The sequence below is a fragment of the Grampus griseus genome (assembly GCF_964374135.1).
Source record: "Grampus griseus genome assembly, chromosome: 3".
NCBI classification, from domain to species: Eukaryota; Metazoa; Chordata; class Mammalia; order Artiodactyla; family Delphinidae; genus Grampus; species Grampus griseus.
The window spans coordinates 94,990,885-95,011,087 of NC_139019.1; the positions used below are offsets into that span (position 1 = coordinate 94,990,885).

Here is a 20,203-nt window from a genome sequence, read left to right on the forward strand (position 1 = left end):
ACCATTCAGTGCCACGAAGGAATCTGAAAGACAGAAGGGAGGAGTAGGTTACTTAACATTTAACACTCTGCTCAGTGTGACTTCCGTAATAAGTGGGAGTGAGCTGATACAGAGCTGTGCTAACATACGATCCCCAATACTAAGTAAGCGCTTTTTACTTTCTGCTTGTAATAGAAGACGCTTCATATTTGGTCCGATTTCATATCCTTATACTATCTCTTTCCCAAGTGAGCTTCCTCAAAGTCATGCCTTTGTTTCCAAGAGGCAGAGAAAAAGCAAGTTAGTGGAAGGAATGGTAACTGCGATTATATGTAAGCCCTACTCCAATCAGAGGGATGTGTATGTGGATAAAGTGAGTCACATCTGGACCACACTTACAAAGCACATTTTCTTTACATTCTCTCTCATTTCATCCTCCCAACCATGCTGTGAGCAACTGTCCAGTATCACAATGTTCTGAACTCAGCAGGAGTTTTAGTTAGGAAATTAACAAAAATAAAAATCACACATACAGGCAACATACATTTGTGTGTGTGTGTGTGTGTGTGTGTGTGCACGTGTGTGCCCCCGCTGTGTGTCTGGGTCACGTCACTTGTTCACTCAGCCTGCTACTCAGCCTCTGACACTGGCTCTTTATGGTTTCCTCATTTTCCCTAAAACTCCTGTTAAAGAGTCATTGTGTACCAAATATCTAAATCCTTTGAATGCTTGTGTGTGACTCGATATGTCTGACAGAAGTAGGTCATGCTCCAGTGGGCGCCCAGGAGCAGAGAAGCCACTAGGAAAGGCATTACCTCCTGCCCGGAGCAGGCACCCTACGTGCCTCAGCAGGAGTGGGGATCGAGTTACCGAGCACATGGAAACACAGAGGCTTGACCAGTGAGACAGAAGAGTAAATCACTGGCCTGGGGCCTGAGGGTCTGCCCTGCACTCTGCCTGAGGACCCAGGCGTGGTGTAAGCCTGCTGGTGTAGTGGATGCTCTAGAGAGCCAGTAGCACTTTCACATTTTTCATATATTTACCTATTCAATCCAAATGGACACCCCTATTTTTCTAGATGCCTATATCATCGAATCATAAAAATATGGAGAAAATTATTCACTAAAAACAGCTAATTAAGTTCACTCAGACATACATACCAACCGAAACCTGATTCCCTAAAAATGGGGCCATAAGGCACAAACATGATCAAGAGCCACCAAATCAAACATCACATTGTTTCACTGCAGACACATAGCAGAGCTTTTGGGCTCCGGACGCGCATGCTCAGCGGCCATGGCTCACGGGCCTAGCCGCTCCGCGGCATGTGGGATCTTCCTGGACCGGGGCACGAACCCGTGTCCCCTGCATCGACAGGCGGACTCTCAACCACTGCGCCCCCAGGGAAGCCCCCTATGCTAATTTCTTAATTCAGAGTTTGTGTGTGAAGACAAGAAGCTTTTTCTGGTATATATTTGCAAACAAACAAACAAACAAAATATGACCAAGAATTTGGAGATGAGGCTCTGTGGCCCTATTTATTTGATTATGTCTGTTCTCTAGAACATGGCTCAAAGATTTAGAGTTATATCCATGATTTTCATTATCAAATCAAATATCAGAAGTAATATAGTTTCATTCCCTTAGGAGCTATTTTTGGTGCCATTCTGAATACAGGCTTCTTGAACTTTATCACATACAACATTTAAAACATGGCAAACTAAATGTTTTCCAAGAGTATGGCATTATTCTCTAAATTAGCATTAATAAAGCATTTTCAGGAGAATATTGATATTAATCAGATCACTGGACAACTGGGCAGACCTTTGACCAGGTTCCTTTATATAAAGTTCTAACTAAAACGTTGGCATGTAATAACTTTTGAAATGACCTCTGAGATTAGTATAGCAGGTCAGTTCTTATAAAAAGGTTATTTTGAGTCACCTCGTATGTAGTAGGTTCTTTCTGAAATTTTTTTCTACTGCAAATGGTAATAAACCTAAATCTAATTTAAAAAATAATTTTGTTAATCGATATGTTCAAGAGAAATAAAATAGTCCCATTCAATTAAAAAGCTAGAGTACAGCGATCAGTCTTTTTATTATTTGGCTGAAAATCATGGCAATAACGTATCTTTAAAAACAACAAAACTGGTTTTAAATGGAAGTGCTGATGTAACTTACTGCTCTGCTGTAGTAGACATCCTCTAGAGTGAATTTGTTCACTCTATGTGAACAAATGAATATAGGTGCCAGCACTTACGGCAACAGCATCGGCAACAGAGGCTTCAAAACACACAGTTTTCTTTGATATTTAGAAGGTGATTTCTGTTATTTATGCATGTTTTAGAGGCAGCTGCACTCAGTTTCACATGTGGGGTCATGTTTCTAGGCCAGTCTATAAAAGCATCTTTTTTATAGAATAAATACCCAAATGGATAAAAAGCTCTACTTACTGTGACAGTCTCCCAGGCCATCTGTATTGCCACGCTCTATGTCCTGTTCAAAAGTCAGTCTTCCAAAAAAAAGGAGGGAAGAGAAGAAAGAGAGACACAAATTCAATGATATGAGTCTATTGCAGGATGCATCTTAAGTTTCACTAAAGCAACTAACACAGTTTGATAAATTGAGTGACAGGTGCCAAAAAAGTAGGTAACAGCTCGAAAGTTTATCTCCAAAGCTTACAGAAATGAGTCCTTTGTGAATCTCCCAAGAGAAGCCATGTTTTAGACAGTTAATTCAGGTATTATTCAGGGAGTTAATTAGTTTGTGGATTACCTATATCACTCTTTGCCTCTGATGCCCTGAGCATTTCTTAAATATCTAAGTTTACATGTTAACACACACTCCTTACGTAAGTGATACAGACGTCTCTAAATTAGAAAAAAGTCTTTTCCTCTCTTTTGCCCCAACTCTTGCCTTCCTAGACCTTTACTTGTTTCTTTGCTTAGAAGTAGCTTTGTATAACAAAGTGTTCAGATGGTCAGCGGATATGTGGGACCCTGAGAGGATGGACATGGCGGTGCATTTTGCTGAGACCACTCAGGTGTTTCGTTCACTCCTGCCGTGGGCCCAGTCCTCAGGAGTATTGCCGTCATGCTCCCCTACAGGCTCACTCTTCTTATAAGGTCACCTTTGGGCTGTATAAGCTATTAACGCCATTAATAGGATCAATCCTAATAGAATGTATTTTGATTTTTAAATAAGCACACTGGAATACTCCAAAGGAGTCTTGTCCTTTTTTGGGGGGAACTTTGCGCTTCTTTCTACACCATAACTGAAACTCCTGTTTTGTAACTGCCTTCAGAGTTTACTTATGAGCCATATAGGAAAACTTTCTGGAAAGTCACACCTTGATCTAATAATGCACCATGTTTGTTTTCCACTGTTCTTGTGTTGTATTAAAAATCAAATTCATCCTCAAAGGCTAAAGATTTCTAGTGCTAATGAAAGCCAGTATGCACCAGGCCCTGAAGGCCACTTTCCAAAGAGAGTTCCACATGTTTTGAACAATGAAATGTTCTCATGTTGACTTTAAAATGATTCTTAAAAATCAGTCTGCCTACTTTTGGTCACACCTTGACTAAAGAGAGGAGATAGGTCATTTCTCAGCTTCCCTCACTGTGCATTGTGATCCTTTCTCCTTCACTTCAAGGTTCCGGTGAAAAGATGCAAAGCTTTAACACTGTAGTAGGTCAATATTGCTACTCACAAAGTTGATCTAATAGTAAATGGTGAGTCAACCCTTTGCATTAGTCAAATTTCCAGGTCAGACTTGATAGTTACCATTAGCTCTGTATATGGAAATACTTTCCCTCAAATTATGCAGGTGGTCATCAGATATGCCCTCCTGTCTGTTGACTAGCTATTCTCAAATGGGAGAGGAGGCTCAGAGTGATGTGAGGACCATCCTTTTCGCCCTTTAGATCAGAGGAAGTTGAAGAAATGGCTAAGAAAGAACTGTGCTGCCATCTGGCACTTTCCTTGAATTGCCATAACCTGTCAAGGACATGCGTTGACTATTTTTCCAAATGTCACTTTGGATTTCACATCCACTGAAGTAAAAGCATAAAACCTTTGAGCTAATACCATCCAGGCGTTTAAAGTCAGGGTAACAATTCTAAGCATCAAAATCACATGCATGGCAGACTAGCTTGATCTAGCTGATCTGCTGGAGAAATGCCAAGAATTGATTTTACTGCCTAATGAGTAATAGGGTCAACGGTTCTTCAGTGCAGGGGAGAGGTTTATTGCATGTATACACTGTGCTTGCAGTACAAACGCATTGCTTAACAAATGCTCGGCAGTTTCTTCTCAGCCCTGGACGGTCAATTAGAAGAGCCAGTTTTGCTGTGGCTGGACAAACCACATCGCTAATCTAATTGGTACCCTCCTGCTCCCTTTCTCTGCTGTTCTCGCACTGTGATGATCCAGGCATGTACCATCTTGTCCCTCTCTCCAGGGAATACTTAGAAGTCCACTGTGTTGTTTCTTTCTGTTTTTAATTAGTCTGAGGATGGATGATTAATCAATTGGAAATCTGCCACGTGATGTTGGGTTGTTCTATGAAATGGGAAAAGGAGAGAGAACGGCCGGCAGTCGTATCGATGAGGTTTGTGCACAGAAGGCTGAGTGGCGGTGGTGTGTGTGAGCGCAATTTATTGTACGTCTAGGCCGCTTTATACTCTCCCACACCTCGGGCTCCTTACCTACTGCCAGGTGACAGATGGGCACAGGCACCTCCTTCCTTTACCCACCCACAGTAGGGGTCTCTGGAAGCGATACAGGTTCTGTAGGAAGAGGATGACTGTGAGCTACCTAGGACTCTTTTCTAAGCACCGTGGACTTGCTAATGATCAATGAGGCAAATACATACTTTTTGCACTTCCCATGTCGTTCACACCGGCCAAGGGGAACCTTTATCACACAAGTGGAAAATGCAACATACAGAGAGCTGCTTGCTTTGTCCAGTTGCATGCCCATAATCCTCTTGTCTTCTACTCCGTCATAGCTGCACCTAATTTTATAAGGCAGGATAATATCATTCATAGTCTCTCTTGGGTCAGTTCTCTCTTTCCTGCCACCACCCTTACAGCCCACCTCCCAGCGCACAAGGTCAGATCTCTTAATCTGATCCAACTGAACGGGAAACAGAACCTTATGTGTGCACCCCCCCACACACATACACATAAACACACAATGTATGTGTTTATATAAACACACACATTATTAGCAAGGAGAAAATAATGCTTTTAATGTATGAAAAGATTTTTACAAATAATACTACAAGTCACCTAAGTGCATAAAATCTAAGTCTGCCATGATTTCTCTGAATGGAAAAGGTAATAAAGTAACAAATAGTTACTAGGAAAGAACCAAACATTCTACGCACTTTTCAGGGTTGTAGACGCTCATCTCCTCCAGGAAAAGGCTGTCATTTAGGAAACCACTGTTTCCTATCCTGGCCAAGAACTTCAAGATGATTCCTTTCTCTGATCCCAGGAAAACCACAGTGTGATTCTGATATGGCCCAGCAGCGGTGTCCACCACAATTTTGGTCAGGCGGTATCTAAAATGACAGGATCACATTTTTTATCTCTTCGTTGGTCTTTCATTAAAGTGTCCCCTTTTCCACTTCAAACAATTGGGATAGAGCTTTCTAGTAATAACCTCAAGAAAAATATATGCATATAAATAATGCTCTCAAGCTGTTCTGCTCCTTTATTTCCATATGTAGAGCATTAGTATGGCTCCAGGGGGGAGGAAAGAGGTATGTATGTGTGGAGGCCAAGTTACATAATAAATACGTAGCCATCACCATCTGAAACCACTCAGCAATTATCCCTTCCATGAACAACAAGGAAAGACTGATGTCTGCTGCGAAGAGGGGAAGAAATAATAAGTGAATTCATTTAACATTTCGCAATGCAAAGTACTAACCACTATGCGATCACAGCTAACATTTCACTGAACACTGAAAAGAAAAGCAGCGGCTACCATTTTTCCATACTCTTCCTCTGAGGTGCCAAGACTTGTCAACAAAATGTCAGACTGGAAAGCTTTCTGTTTGTGTACAGAGGGGTAGAGAGTTCTGAAGGATGGGGAGGTAGAGTGCTAATGGCAATATTAATAAAAAAATGGATATACAAGCCAAACAAGATCCACCTAAAGCCAAAGGTGAAGGGCATTAGTCCTCTTGCCTGCCTAGATAAGTCCTATTGGGCATGCTCCTTCTCTGAAATCCCATAGCCGTTCAACACTCCACTCTCCTTAAGCATCATGGCAGGAACCAGGAAACATGGACTCTTCTGCAAGTTACATACCATGGTTTCCATCTTATGGGCAAGAGCCATTATAGTATTGGGTTGGCCAAAATCTGCCTTCGGTTTTTAAGTAAAAATAAAAGACACATTTTTCATTTTCACTGAACAACATATTCACCCTTTTGTCCCGCTACCTTCTGCCATTTTTCAGGCAACTTCATAATTCCATCTTTCCAAAACTTTTAATCTTTTTGAGCATGGAACTGTTCCAGGTGCCTTTTACAGTCTTCCAGGGAATTGAAATTTTTCCATTAAGAGAATTTTGTAAAGACCCAAATAAATGGAAATCCAAAGGTGCAATGTCTGGTCAGTACAGCGGATGCATCAGAACCCTGGCCAAACCATAACAGTTTTTTTTGCCTGGTCACTGAAGAAACACGCAGTCTTGCATTATCTAATGCAGCATATAATTCTGGACGCTTTTCATCAAGTGCTGCGTTCAGTTGGTCTAATTGGGAGCAGTAATCGTTGAAACTGTTTGGTTTTCCGGAAGGAGCTCATAATAGAGGACTCGCGTCCAATCCCACCATATATGCAACATCACCTTCTTTGTATGAAGACCGGCCTTTGGAGTGGTTGTTGGTGGTTCATTTCGCTTGCCCCATGATCACTTCCATTCCACATTATTGTACGGTATCTACTTTTCATCACCCGTCACAATTTGTTTCAAAAATGGAGCGTTTTCATTACGTTTAAGTGGAGAATCGCATGTAGAAATATGGTCAAGGTTTTTTTTTTGCTTAATTTATGTCGAACCCAAACATCAAAGCGATGAACATAACCAAGCTGGTGCAAATGATTTTCAATGCTTGATTTGGATATTTTGAGTATGCTGGTTATCTCCTGCGTGGTATAATGTTGATTGTTCTCAATTAATGTCTCGATCTGATAACTATCAACGTCAACTGGTCTACTCGACCGTGGAGCATCGTCCAGTGAGAAATCTCCAGCACGAAACTTCGCAAACCACTTTTGACAGGTTCGATCAGTCACAGCACCTTCTCCATACATTGCACAAATCTTTTCTGGCATTTCGGTTGTGTTTTCACCTTTCTTGAAATAATACAGCATAATATGCCGAAAATGTTGCTTTTTTTCTTTCATCTTCAGTATTAAAATGGCTACACAAAAATTCACCGATTTTCATAAGTCTTTTTTAAAATGCACACTGATACGACAGCTGTCACACACAACCTAACAAAATTGCTTCGAATGAAGTTAAAGACAACTAAGTTCTACTAGAGCCATCTTATGGAAAAAATGGAATGAACCTTTTGGCCAACCCACTCACTACTTTAATATCTTTCAATCAAGTCACTGTTTAAAAATGGTGGTAAAGTTAATTAACATTTTGTTTGATGACTGCCCAAACTGGATGGTACTTGGGAAAGCCTGTTGAACTGTTTGGCAGTAAGCCCTAAATAAATATGAGAAGGAGGAGTATTTAATGCTGTCACAGATTTCTAAGCAGCTATCCGTTCTCTGTTGGCCACCACTCCAGACAACAAATGCTCAAGTATGAACCCTTCATGCTGGTTTACTTGTGCAAATGCTCCATTACTCCATGCTCCGTATGACAGCTAACAATCTAGGGACAGTGCTCGGATGACGTCTGCAGCATGCTTTGCAACCATATCCAACCAAACAGGTATCTACATCCATTGCCTGATTCTCTTCACTGCTCCTCTACTCTTACACACATGGGATGAACAGGCTAACGCAGAAGGAGATATCTTTGTTTCTCTAATTGCTGGCAAGTGTCCAATGAGCCTGCTATCTGAACTGTGTTCACTGGGAATGTGGTCATGGGGCTTGGTGGCATCCACCCATGTGCCCGGGACTTCAGAGCTGAATCAATGCCCAGGATAAGAGAAGATGTTTGTGGCATTTCAAATTGTGATCCACTGATGATAGGTTCTGTAAGCATGGGAAGGAACAGGGGACATCCAGTGAGGACATGGTTTGCTTGACACCCACCTGACCATCGTCCTCAGGAACCATGGCTTGTTGATGATGGAGGGCACGGCCTCATCCATGAGTGGGTGCGTTTTGATGAAATTCAGGGTATCGTCAGGAAATTCATTGGAGGTTGCATATTTTTCTAAGGAGGATGAGCCAGCGCAGCAACCTGGCCTAAAAAGAAACAAAGGGAGGGGGCTTATATCACGCTTTATGGCAAATTCTTTGAATGAACTGCTTCTCTGTGCCTATTGCATGAGGGAGAATATACCGTAGGCTGAGAAGAGGAAGCTGAACAATGCATAATGCCACCAAAAAATATGCTTAGATTTCCTCAGGGCCACCTCCTCACTCCATAGAGAAGCCTGAGCCAGGACAGTTCAGCCTCGGCTGGGAGCAGCTTGGCTTCCCCGCCAGAAGCACAAACCCACCCCATAAACAGTGATGGAACTTGAAACAAGTGAGGGTTTGCTTTGCACGTCTCCGGGACTGCTCTGTCTGTCTTAAAACACTGCTAGAGGGCTTCCCTGGTGGCGCAGTGGTTGAGAGTCCGCCTGCCGATGCAGGGGACACGGGTTCGTGCCCCGGTCCGGGAGGATCCCACATGCCGCGGAGCGGCTGTGCCCGTGAGCCATGGCCGCTGAGCCTGCGCGTCCGGAGCCTGTGCTCCGCAACGGGAGAAGCCACAACAGTGAGAGGCCCGCGTACAGAAAAAAAAAAAAAAAAAACACTGCTAGAATTTCTGGAGGCATTTGCTCCACAAAAAGAGACAATTGGGCTTTTTCACAAATGTAGAAAACAAAGGCGTTCAAAAAGCTGCCAGCCTTACGTACCTGCTAGACTCAGTGTAACCATCTCTCATTAATAGGGGGTCAGAGAACATTTGGGTTTTGTTTTTTATTGTTTTTGTTTGATTTGGGTAGGTATGAAAAGCCATTTACACTGAAATTCTTGCCTGAAAAGGCATTTTTAAAATTTCTGAACAATGACACTGAAAATTCATTTCTAAAAGAAATTATATGGTTTTAGGAGTCAAGGGCACATCTCAGCAAAGTCAGATCAGGGAGACACCGGCACCAGTCTTGTCCAGACACCTGCTTTGCCCACTGGTGCAGGAGAGAAAAGTGGACCCTGACAACACTGGCAGGGTCTAGCCCCAGGCACACGCTTTCATGGCACTAACCCAGCCAGCCAGTGAAAGCGCCCAGATATCTGTAAGAGAGACAGGCCAGCACGTGGAAGGATGAAAGCAAACATGCTGCCACCAGTAGAAAGTCACTTGAAGTATGTGTCCTGGTGACAGCTGAGTGACACCATCTTTCGATACCCAGGGGAGCATATTACATAAGTACTCCCGAAACCTGATCCCTTAAGCTTAACTCCCCTTCCTGCTTACCTGGAAGGTAGCTAAGAATCCTAGGCAATGACTTAGAGAAGCTATCTGAGGTTGCCAGGGTATGCTTTTTACACCTAGTCTGCTCTCCATAAAGAACAGAATGCACATGCCATTTAATTCAGGGGATGAAAATGGATGAACTGTAGGGGTTTCTCCCATGGGAACAGTGTTTCATATTATCTAAGTTAGTTCAATTAAGTGAATTGGGCTGGGTATTTTGTGTGGGGGATTGGATGTCGGAGGAGAGAGTTGGAAACCAAAATTTTAGAAGACACTGGGTTTCCTTCCACAAATTAAGTGGAGGAAGCCGAACACACAGGGATGTTTCTATATAACTTAGATTTCGAATGCTGTGATGGGAGGTGTGCAGTGTGTGCCACATAAACAGGGCAGGCACAGGGCTGGGAGAGAGTTTCATCCTGTCCCAGTTAGGAGGAATGAGTTAACTGGTTTAGTGTGAGGATTTGATAGATATTCCACAGGACCAAAAGGTCTCTGTATTGTCTCTCAACAATAGGTTCCTCATGAAAGCACTTCTGGGGCACATTTTGGGGAGGGGAGAATCAACAGTGCATCTGGACCCCAAGCAGACCAGAACCTGACAGACCAGAGACATCCTAATAATGGCCCATTGTACCTGCTGCCCTTGGCCCAGAGTCCGGGATCAGCTCTGATCCAGTCTAGTCACAAACTCCAGGGAACACCATTTATATTTTACATTTTTTTTAAGGCTGAAAGACATGGGTCTCTGCAAAACTGAAGAGAGGCGGGGAGGGGCGGTGGAAATCATCTCCCCAGAGATGTGAACTTGCGCAACTCACTTTATACCTCTCTGGGCCTCAATTTCGTCAACTATAGACCATTGGGGCTGCTGGACCAGATGACTCCTGTCATCCTAGGATTGCATTGGATAATCCACAGATAGAGAGTCTAAGCAAAAGACTAGAGAGTCGCTGTTTTGAATACAACTATAGGTAATTTGGGGTTTCGGTTAAGGGAATGAAGGCAAACGGCCTCACCGGCCTTTCTGTTGTGTTGGCATTTGTATCTGCGTGGCCAGCATGGAAGGCACTAGTGTGCAGTTTATGAGATGCTTATTATCAGGGGAGCAAATGGCACCATTTCTAGAAATTCAAGAAAGCCGTATAAATATGTGCACATACCTAGGCTTAGGCACTCGTTCATCAGGAACTGGTGTCCACGTGGAATCTGGAGACTTCTGTTCTTTGAATCTCCCAGTAAAAACAATGGCGACATCATGCATGTCATAGGCACACACTGCAGACCCAGGGATGCTGCAGTAGGACATTTCACACAAAGTGTTATTCATGCAACAGTCACGCATGCAGTTTGGAAAATATACTCCAAAGTAACTTTCCTAGTACGGGCGGTTGAAATTTAATGTTCACATCCTGAACACTAGAAATGTAAGGGATCCTGGCTCATAAGGAGAATGTTTCTGTGACTCAAATGTGCATCAGTGGCCTTAAAGAAAGGGCTAGTTACAGCAGGATCATAGAGGAACATCTCTTTATGTCTTGTGTCTGGCACTGCTTTTGTTTATAAAGGAGGAATGGGCGAGCTGGTGATTTATAAGTTTCATGAATTCTCTGAAATGATCAGTCTTTAAACCAAAGATAAAATGTTTGGACAACATTCTGCATCTCTAATACTGGTGAAAATGTGAAGTAAAAGTGCCCCTACTGTTCACATAGTCCTTCTCTGAATTTGGTTCCTCAAGCCAAGGGCTTCAGGAGTGAGGATGTACGCGTGAGGAACCCAACCATATTTTATGTTAGTCAGTGTACATTGCAAAGTTTACTTCCTGTTTATTTGCATAAGACTAAACAATTGAAATCTCTAAAGCACCAACACTTTGCAAATAAAATGCTCTATTAAGTGCTAAATAATAACAATGACAGTAATCTCTACCTATAATTACATTCTTGCCTGACACTCCTAGAAGGATTTTGGGATTTTTTTTTTTTTCCATCAGCGGTGAACAGACATGAATTATTCATTCATCTAGGTACACTGCTTAAACCCATGTTTGTTTTTGACTACGGTCGTTCCTTGATTTTGATCAAATAAATTTCAGCCACTGGCTGGCCAACAGTTTTAATCAGGCTTTGAGGTAGTGGGTCACTGCACACAGAGGCATCCAGGGCAAGACACAAGCACTTTGCAGCATAAACATCATCCAGGGAGAAAGAATGATTTAGTCCTGATTTTGCAGATGTTGAAAGGATACGGAAATCACTTCATATATGATTAGGAAAATTTTATGCCATCTTTAATTTCATAACACAGTTATGAAGTATTACTAATAAAGCAAGAAATAGGGAGAGGATTAGAAAGCTTATTTAAAACAAGGTGGCAGGATGAATTTTAAAGTATGTAGCGTGTGTGTGTGTATTCATAGTACTGAGTCTGTAATAAGAAAATGATCCCCATTTGTTTTGAAATTTCAGAACCCCCAGCATTATTTAATTTTGTAAGACTCTCTCCACATCTCGCTTTCCTAAAAGAGGTGTACCTATTTACCTTAAATATTAAGAAAAATAGGATAAATATTGAAGTATTTTATGAGGCACTTCCTAACAACTAGAGATACCCTAGGGTTTTATAATCTTCCTAAGGTTATACTCATTTGTAAATCCTTTCTTTTTCCTTCCCTGCTTTATTCCCTCCCTTTCTTCCCATCTTCTGTCCATTCAGCATATATTTATGGAATCCCTAATCTCAAGCAGTGAATGTCAGTAAATAAGGGCATCCTGCTCTCAGCTGACTCACAGTTCAGTGTGTAAGAAAACAACAGCAACAACAACAACAGTGATAATAACAACGATAACAAATATTCCAACACAATCTGGTAAAAAGAGGTATGTGCAGGGTTCCACGGGAGGCAGCTGGAGCCGCGGCTTGGGGCATCCCCGGGGGTTCAGTGGGCAAACCTGGCAGAGAGCAGGGCATGAGCAAGCTCCAGTAAGCCCTGTGCGCTGGAGGAGGAGCCCGTGCCTGATCACGAGGGAGCCTGCATGCTACGCCAAGGAAGCTGGGCTTTATCCCCAGGGCAGAGAGGAGCAGCTAAAGGATTTGAAACAACCTGACATGATGAAGTGTGCATGTGTGGAGGAGCCCGTGGAGAGGGATGAAACCAGAGGGAGTAAACCAAGACAGGGACTATAATTTATATATGAAAACTGGTATGCATATCTTTGCCATTTTCTGATTTTACTAAACAGACACGGTTTCTGAGACTGCATTAGCACGCACTAATTGAATGTTTCCTAGGGCCCTTTTAAGAAAGTTCTTTACATGGGAGTATACATAATACGCAGGAATCTACTACTCTATTGTAATCGTGAAGTGACTCACCCTCTCAAAAAACATACACAAAAACTAGAAATGTGCTCTGAAACTCCACTGGCACCTACATTCTGTGTTCCAAAATAGTATTCTTTTTCAACACTACTAGATACATCGGTTCCAGCAGTCAGGGCCTGAATTTTTTTATCTTTTCTATCCTCAAGTCTAAAAATTCCTTCAGATGGTTGCAGCTTATTTAAACCGAACTCAATACCTCTTGCTGCAGTATGGGTTTATGTTTTCATATCTCTTCAGTGGGAACTCTTGACTCTTGCCCTCCATATAATTGGGGAACATTATTTCATCTTTCAGCTAGCTCTGTTCTGGGCTCTACCCAATCCTTAAGCATTTCTTCCTAGCGGCTATCCTGTCATCTAGCCACTCATCAAGTTCTTCAAAGTTTTTGTAAAAAGTATGATCCAAAACAAAACAGTGCATTCCTTATGGAAGATTATATGGAACACACAGAATTCTACATGGAAGTGAGAATGTAGTACATGTATTTCAATTTCATGACAGAGTTAGGATCATTTCCACACAACGGTGCTAGTACTCTAAGGTTTGGGAGAGCCAAGTACCAGGGAACATAGTGTCCCTGTTCCTTCTGTTCTTTAGTCTCTACACATTTCACTGTTCCAGGGACAGTTATTAGTGCCATTTAATAGCTCAGTGTCTTCGCTTAAGTAAATACAAAAATAGGGGTGAACAAGCCGAGACGGTATTTCTCCGTGCAACATTTGATGACTTGTAAGTCGTCAGTAGAACCCTCCAGAGTCAGACAGTAGTGCTGTGGTTGGGATCCTGGTTCCTCTGACAGGATAATAACCAGGGTCCCTTAGGTGGGATGCAAGATGGACTCATCTAATTCCTAAATCTCACTCTGTAGCATTTTAATAAGTTTCCAGTATTTTTACTTCAAAAATTACTGATATAGTCATAGAAATATTAAAAGTCAAATAAAATGTTAGATGACCTAGAAGGGAAAGGAGGAACATTCTTGAGTTCCAAAGCTGCTGCTTCCACCCATTGGCTACCTGGACCAGATAGTATAATTGAACTCAGTTTCCTCAAGTGTAAAAAGAAGGCAGCAGTATTCACTTTTCAAGATTACTGGAGGGATTGAGGAATAGCACATGAATAGTGTTTATACCCCAGGCATATGAAAAGACTATATTGTTATAATTTATCTAATTACTTTCTCCAGAATCCTACTCTAACAGTGCTTATAAGTGACTATTAATTTGTTGATGAAAACTGAATGTTAAGTGCTTCTTAGCTACAAATAGTGAATGGCAATTTTTCCATCAGTTGCAAATCTTGTGTGTTAGACAACAACCCCTTGGGAAAAGGAAGCCAGGAAGGACCGATTAGGTCCACACAGCCAGGGCATGGTTACCTGTTATAAGGTGTGGAAAAGGTTGCCAGGACAACATCACGGCCATTAATACGAATCACATCTGTAACGGCCTGGAGGATGTTGAAATAAAAATGAGAGTCCCCTGGAACTGAGCAGTTCAGGCGAGCTTTAAGGAAAGATGTCCACTGTTTCTCCAGGACTCTTTGTGACCCTCCCATGTCATTCTTACAAACCTGAGCCACTCTTGGGAAAACTACCTGCAGAGGAAAAACATGGAGAAAGTGGAATGCACTTACTTTTCGTGGAGATCTTAGTAGAATTTGCCTTTCTTAGAAAACAGAAACAGAACAACAAGGTGCTTAACTTAATCCTGTGTTTCTAAAATCAGTAGCAAAAAAAAAAGAAGGGAAAAACTCAGCATTGGAACAGCATGTTTTGAAAGATAAGGCTGTGGCATTTAATACAGAGCCATAAATCCTTCAGGGGATCAGCTCCCAGCCACATAAACTCATTTCCATACAGACTGCTTAGCTTTTTATTTCCTCAAACAAAAGCACACTTGTATGCACCGTCTCTGCCATGCTCACTAGCTGCCTCTGGGCTCTGCATCTCATGCTCTGAATTCCTCTAACTGTGCAAGCCCCCCTGGCAGTGAATTGTGCCCTCTAACTTAGTGATCTTGATCTACTCTCTGATAAAAATAACTGAAATAGACATCCCCTAAGTGTTCTATTGCTTTTTGTAATACAGTCAAGACCCTTGGTTCTCTTAAAAGATATTCAATATTTATACTCTCTCTCTGGAGCGACTCAATTTAAAACAAAAAAACCCTGATGAGTGGACCTGGAAACCACATCTTAAGGTACTTGAAACTCAGTATGAAATCAACCCAACATCTGTCTATTAAATTTTCAATATAAACATTTAAGAGGTTTCCCTGTAATCTGTTACTACTCAGAAAAAGCATACAGGGGTTTGAGGAAGCGAAATGTTTCACTTCCACCCGTCTTTGGCTGGATGTTCTCAAAACGATGACCTTGTCATTCGATTTATGGTTCTTATTTCAAAGTCATTGATAACCACACTGGCCCCAAATTGAGACATCCTCCCCGCTTACCTTTCCCATGGTGTTGTACTCCACCGCTATTTCCCTAAAGAAGAAGTAGATGTAGTCTCCATAATCTACCGCTTGGACAAAATACGGTTCTGTGGACAAATGGGCACTTTAATTGGGGACATGTCACACAGAGTTAAAAGAACTGCAATCAGCTGCAACCAAAGACATGTTATTAATTACAAGTGTAGGGCCGTCAGACATTTGGTTAACACTAACCATTTCTAGTGACTTCACACATGCAAGTGCTGGTGATTTCAGAAAGCATTTAAGCCTACAGATTTTTATCTTTCAGAAGCAGTTGCAATGAACAGTGAAGAATAAATGAGTTTTGCATATCTATGTCATTTTATTTTCCACAATACAACGCTCAAATTACAGAATGGATTTTGTACACATCCCTTTGTCACCCTTGACTCATACAGTGTTGTGAACAGCTTTTTTCCTGTTCCCCACCACCTCCAATCCCCTGTTCCCTTCCATGAATGAAGTGTTTAGTTGTTTTCGCGTGGGACTCTGAAATGAGAGCTTGAAGCAGGAAAGATACATGTCACGTGTTCTATTATAGTGGCATTGGTAGTTTTGATAACACTCCAGAAACTCATGGGAAGTGAAAAGGGGAGGTAAATCAATCAACTGGGGGCAGAAGGTGCAATTTCCACCTTCCTGTCCGTGAGAAGCCATCACTAAAATGCAACTACAGTTGTCCATCCAGGCTCTGAATCTCCCTCAGGATATGTCTCTCCCCCACCTCCCCTCCTTTTCTTCTTTTGTTTGTTCACCTTTCAACCATTTTGAATCATGCTTGACGGTCCGTAGGGTTGGGCTGTCTCCGAGACTCCGGTAGATGACTGCATCAATGGCAAGGAAGTCAGTCACTGTAGCAGAGTACAGTTTTCCGTCTTCGAAGAGAAAAAGAAGAGGTGGTCGGAGTTGCAGCAAGACAGTGGGCATGCGGGAATAATAGAGGCCTCCCCCGCCCCGGCTTTCCTGTATCAGGTAGATAAGATAGGGCACCTGGGAAAAGCCCAAGAGTCTCTGGGAAAACACTTGGCCCACATTCCTAACCATTTTCAATTGGGATCCTGAGAGATGAAACATTTTTCATTTTTTAAATTGCACGGCAATTTCTAAGCAGCAGCTCAGGGAACAGGGTAAATGAAAAATGTTGTTTGCTTCACTCGATTAGATGTACATTGACGGAAATCTCAAGGCCAAGGCCTCTTGGACGCTGCAACTGCCACCACACCATGGTAAACTGGATTAGGGAGGAGCCCAGGGAAAGATAGAGGCTGATTTTAATCACCAGAAAATTTAAGTGCAAGCAGAAGTAACAGCGTCCTCGGCCTGAGCAGGTGAGGGAGGTTGAAGAAAGGGGATTCATAAGCAAAAAAGAGCTGACTAAAATTGCTACGTGTATCCTGCGCGTCTCTGCCCCTCTTTACCTCAGTCGTGAGAGCCACTAAGCCCTGCCAATCTCGCTTTCCATTTAAGAAATATTTGCTTCATTATTTCCAAAGTCACAAACTGAGAACGTTCTGATATATAAGAAGCCAAAGTAAAGTGGGGTGGGGAGGGGACGGTGCTGAGTTCAAACTGGTCTTTCTTTAAGAATTCATGCTCTTTGGGACTTATGCTTGAGGATGCATTCAAGGCAAAAGAGAGCGAAGATGACTGAAGGTGAATCCTTGAAATTTTGCGTTCTTTTCGCGGATTAGCAAGCATTGTTTATACAAATAATCAAATGGGCTGTTCTGGAATAGCAAAATCTATGTAGATGAAATGAAAACACTAATTATATTTAATATAAAAAATTACTTCCTTGGCTCATTTTTAATGGATTACATATCTTCATTAATTGTGGCTTCAAAAGCATCTTCAAAAGTGGTTTATATACAATACAGTGTTCTTTTAAGCTCTTCCACTTGTGGAATAAGCATATGGTTTTTCTTAAAAAAAGTCTTATCCAGACATACCTAAGCAAAGTTCTTGATGTCTACTTTTGGTCTTAACTGACATTTGCTTAGTTTCAGGATAGAGCTGTCTTCACACCTACACTCTTGGCATTCATATATCAGTAAGTGTTGACTGTTTGGGTTAGATTTTAACTGCCGACAGCACACCTTTCTATTGATAAACATATGTCTACAAAAATCACAACTTGTCCTATAGAATCCTAGCCCCAGGCCATACAGATACACCTGAAGGGTGGAGGGCAGTGGCAGCACTGTGTGTGCGTGTGAGGTTATTGCTGTTGAACACTCCCCCGTACACTGGGTGTCTCACCAGAACTTTTACTTGTAACATCAAGTACTATTCTGGCACTCTTCGTAATATGGCAACCGTTGAGGTGCAACAAATATCTTCTGTTTATAAGGGCTGAGCGCTTATGAGATTTCAGACGTTTCAGTGAACACTGATTCAAGTATACCTGTTGGAGGGGGCAGAGGGGCAGTCACAGTATGGTCTCACATGGCTTGCTTCTTGAAGCTTGGTGGCCTTAGTAAACACTCTGCCCATTCTCCTCTTTCTACCTCAGGCTACTTCTTTTTAGTTAATGCTTAAACTTGTGTTCTCCACTGCAGCCCACATCCTTCATGGTACTGACGAATGCAGGTGCCAAGTGTCAGAAAAGTGTTGCTGCAGGAGTTATGCACTTAAGAATATGCTCAAACACCCTAACCACTGGCCTTGCCCCTGACCATGCTTACAAACAGGTCTACAAGACTTCGTGTTTCTCACAAGGCTGCTTCCCGACAATACTGTGCTCTACCTTTGGAGGAGAACCTGAGAAACGTTTCCTTCTGAACCTGGCACGAACCACTTCTTCAATCTTTGACTGCAGATTCAGGCCCACAAATGGATGACACTGAGGATGAAGTTCAAGGAGCTAATCTTTTTTCATAATCGAAGCCCTAAAGTCTCTTATCTGGCTAGGATGCGCCAGTTCTTAGCTGCTGTGATGGAAATTATAGCTAACTGCTTTATTACATGCCATAACAATCACTGTTATACCAACACTTCTCCCTGTACCCACCTCCACGTGCACAGCTGGCCGTGAATTCCTAAATAAATTTCTAATTAAAACACACACACATGCGCACACAGAAATCCCAATCTGAAAGTCATGGCTTCCTTGCTGTTGTTTTATATCCTTTGCAATGGAAGGAAGGAGTAGGGATGGGGCGTATGGGTCAAGCTCCGCTAATCAGTATCATCCCCTTGGCCACTACAATTTTTCTAGCAGAGATAGGCATGCAACCTAATCAGGTCAATGATATTTGAGAAGATCTTTGCTGCTAGCTTATGAGTATGTTGTCTCACTGCTCTGATAGAGCTTCCAAAAGCTTCCTTTTGTCCCTTTCCTTCTCCCTTCTGTATGTGGACAAGAGGACATGTAGCCCTAATTGAGCCCCGGCAGCCATCCCATTATGACTCTGAGAACAGCCAGTCTCTCTCAGAGAAAGAAAGGAAGCAGAGCAGAGAAATGAAAAGGACCTGTGTCCTGGATGAGACTGTTGAGTTGTTGAATCAAACCAACCCCAAAGTCTACCCTACCTTAAATACTCAATACACATTGGTGGTTCAAGGTGGGATTTTCTAGTATTTCAGCCCAAACATGCCCTAACCAGTATGTCGCACGTTCAGTACAAAGTTGTTATTCTTTCTGAAGGCACAAAAGCACGGGTAGGCGTGGCAAAGACTTCTCTTAAGAAGCGAAAGTACAGTTTCCATATGAATTTCAAATGGAAAAGGCGTTGTTAATTACACTGTTCACTAGAGAATCAAAGTACAACTGTGACTCTGCAAATCCTCCAGAGTAGATGTGCGGCCACAGGCTGAGCACACAAAAGCAAATGCAGTGAGAAGAAATCAGGTCATTTACCTGCAAACAGTGCAACGTTGGCATGTTTGGCATCGTAAGGGCATCTGGCCATTCCACTAAATTCATCCCCAAAAGCTTCCAAAGTATCCATCTGAATGAAATAATAGGACTTAATTAAGAACAACAGAAACCAACAGTAGTAACAACAACTAATATTTACAAAGCTCTTAATTTGCTAAGTAATTCACATGCATGGCGCACATACTCCTCGAATACCCTCTGAGGTAAGTCTTTCGGTTTCAGATGACGAAGCTGAGGTTTAGAGAGATGAAGTCACTTGACTAAGATTCTACGGCTAGGAGAGTCAGAAATTCAGTCATGTCTGCTTGACTCTGAACCACTACAATAAAGAGATTCCTTTATTCCAATAAGAGTATCATTCTGAAATGCTCAAGAAGTAGCATCTTTCTCCTTGGAAAAGGAATTTCTGAGGCAGACACCAGGAAAACTTAATTCCCCTCCTTCCTCTACTCTGCATGAATTATCTGTTGAGTCATGAACTCTATAGAGAATGACTTCAGTTTTGGTTTTGTTGTGCCCGAGGAGTCCTGCCTTTGTGGATTAAATCCTAGAAGACGACGCTGGAATTCTTTCTCGGGTTACCTGATAAGAATAGTATGGTGTCAGCAAAGGTACAAAAACATGGATGCAAGCAGAGCTCAGGTAGCCTTTGTACCTACTTCAGAAACATGTCCCATCCTCAGACTGTGCAGCTGAGAAAGGCCCAGAAGCTGAGAGGCTCCCAACAGCCACAGGCTGCTGCTTGACTTCCATCTCCTACTGCCCAACCCTGGCCTTGTTCCTGTGAGCTAGAGGTTATT

General features: G+C 42.3%; 1 protein-coding gene across 2 annotated transcripts in view; it reads right to left on the minus strand.

Moving 5' to 3' along the window:
• SEMA6A (semaphorin 6A) overlaps window positions 1-20,203 on the minus strand; it is a 126,668-nt gene that overhangs the window by 26,406 nt on the left and 80,059 nt on the right. For both annotated transcript variants that reach the window (XM_082651029.1, XM_082651028.1), the window contains exons 7-17: window positions 19,383-19,473; window positions 16,279-16,398; window positions 15,500-15,588; window positions 14,422-14,639; window positions 10,820-10,951; window positions 8,279-8,434; window positions 5,371-5,547; window positions 4,855-4,995; window positions 4,688-4,768; window positions 2,435-2,493; window positions 3-23 (exon numbers count right to left, since the gene is read on the minus strand). In XM_082651029.1, coding sequence (XP_082507155.1) covers window positions 3-23; window positions 2,435-2,493; window positions 4,688-4,768; window positions 4,855-4,995; window positions 5,371-5,547; window positions 8,279-8,434; window positions 10,820-10,951; window positions 14,422-14,639; window positions 15,500-15,588; window positions 16,279-16,398; window positions 19,383-19,473 — 1,285 coding nt within the window. The remainder of the gene's footprint in view (window positions 1-2; window positions 24-2,434; window positions 2,494-4,687; window positions 4,769-4,854; window positions 4,996-5,370; window positions 5,548-8,278; window positions 8,435-10,819; window positions 10,952-14,421; window positions 14,640-15,499; window positions 15,589-16,278; window positions 16,399-19,382; window positions 19,474-20,203) is intronic.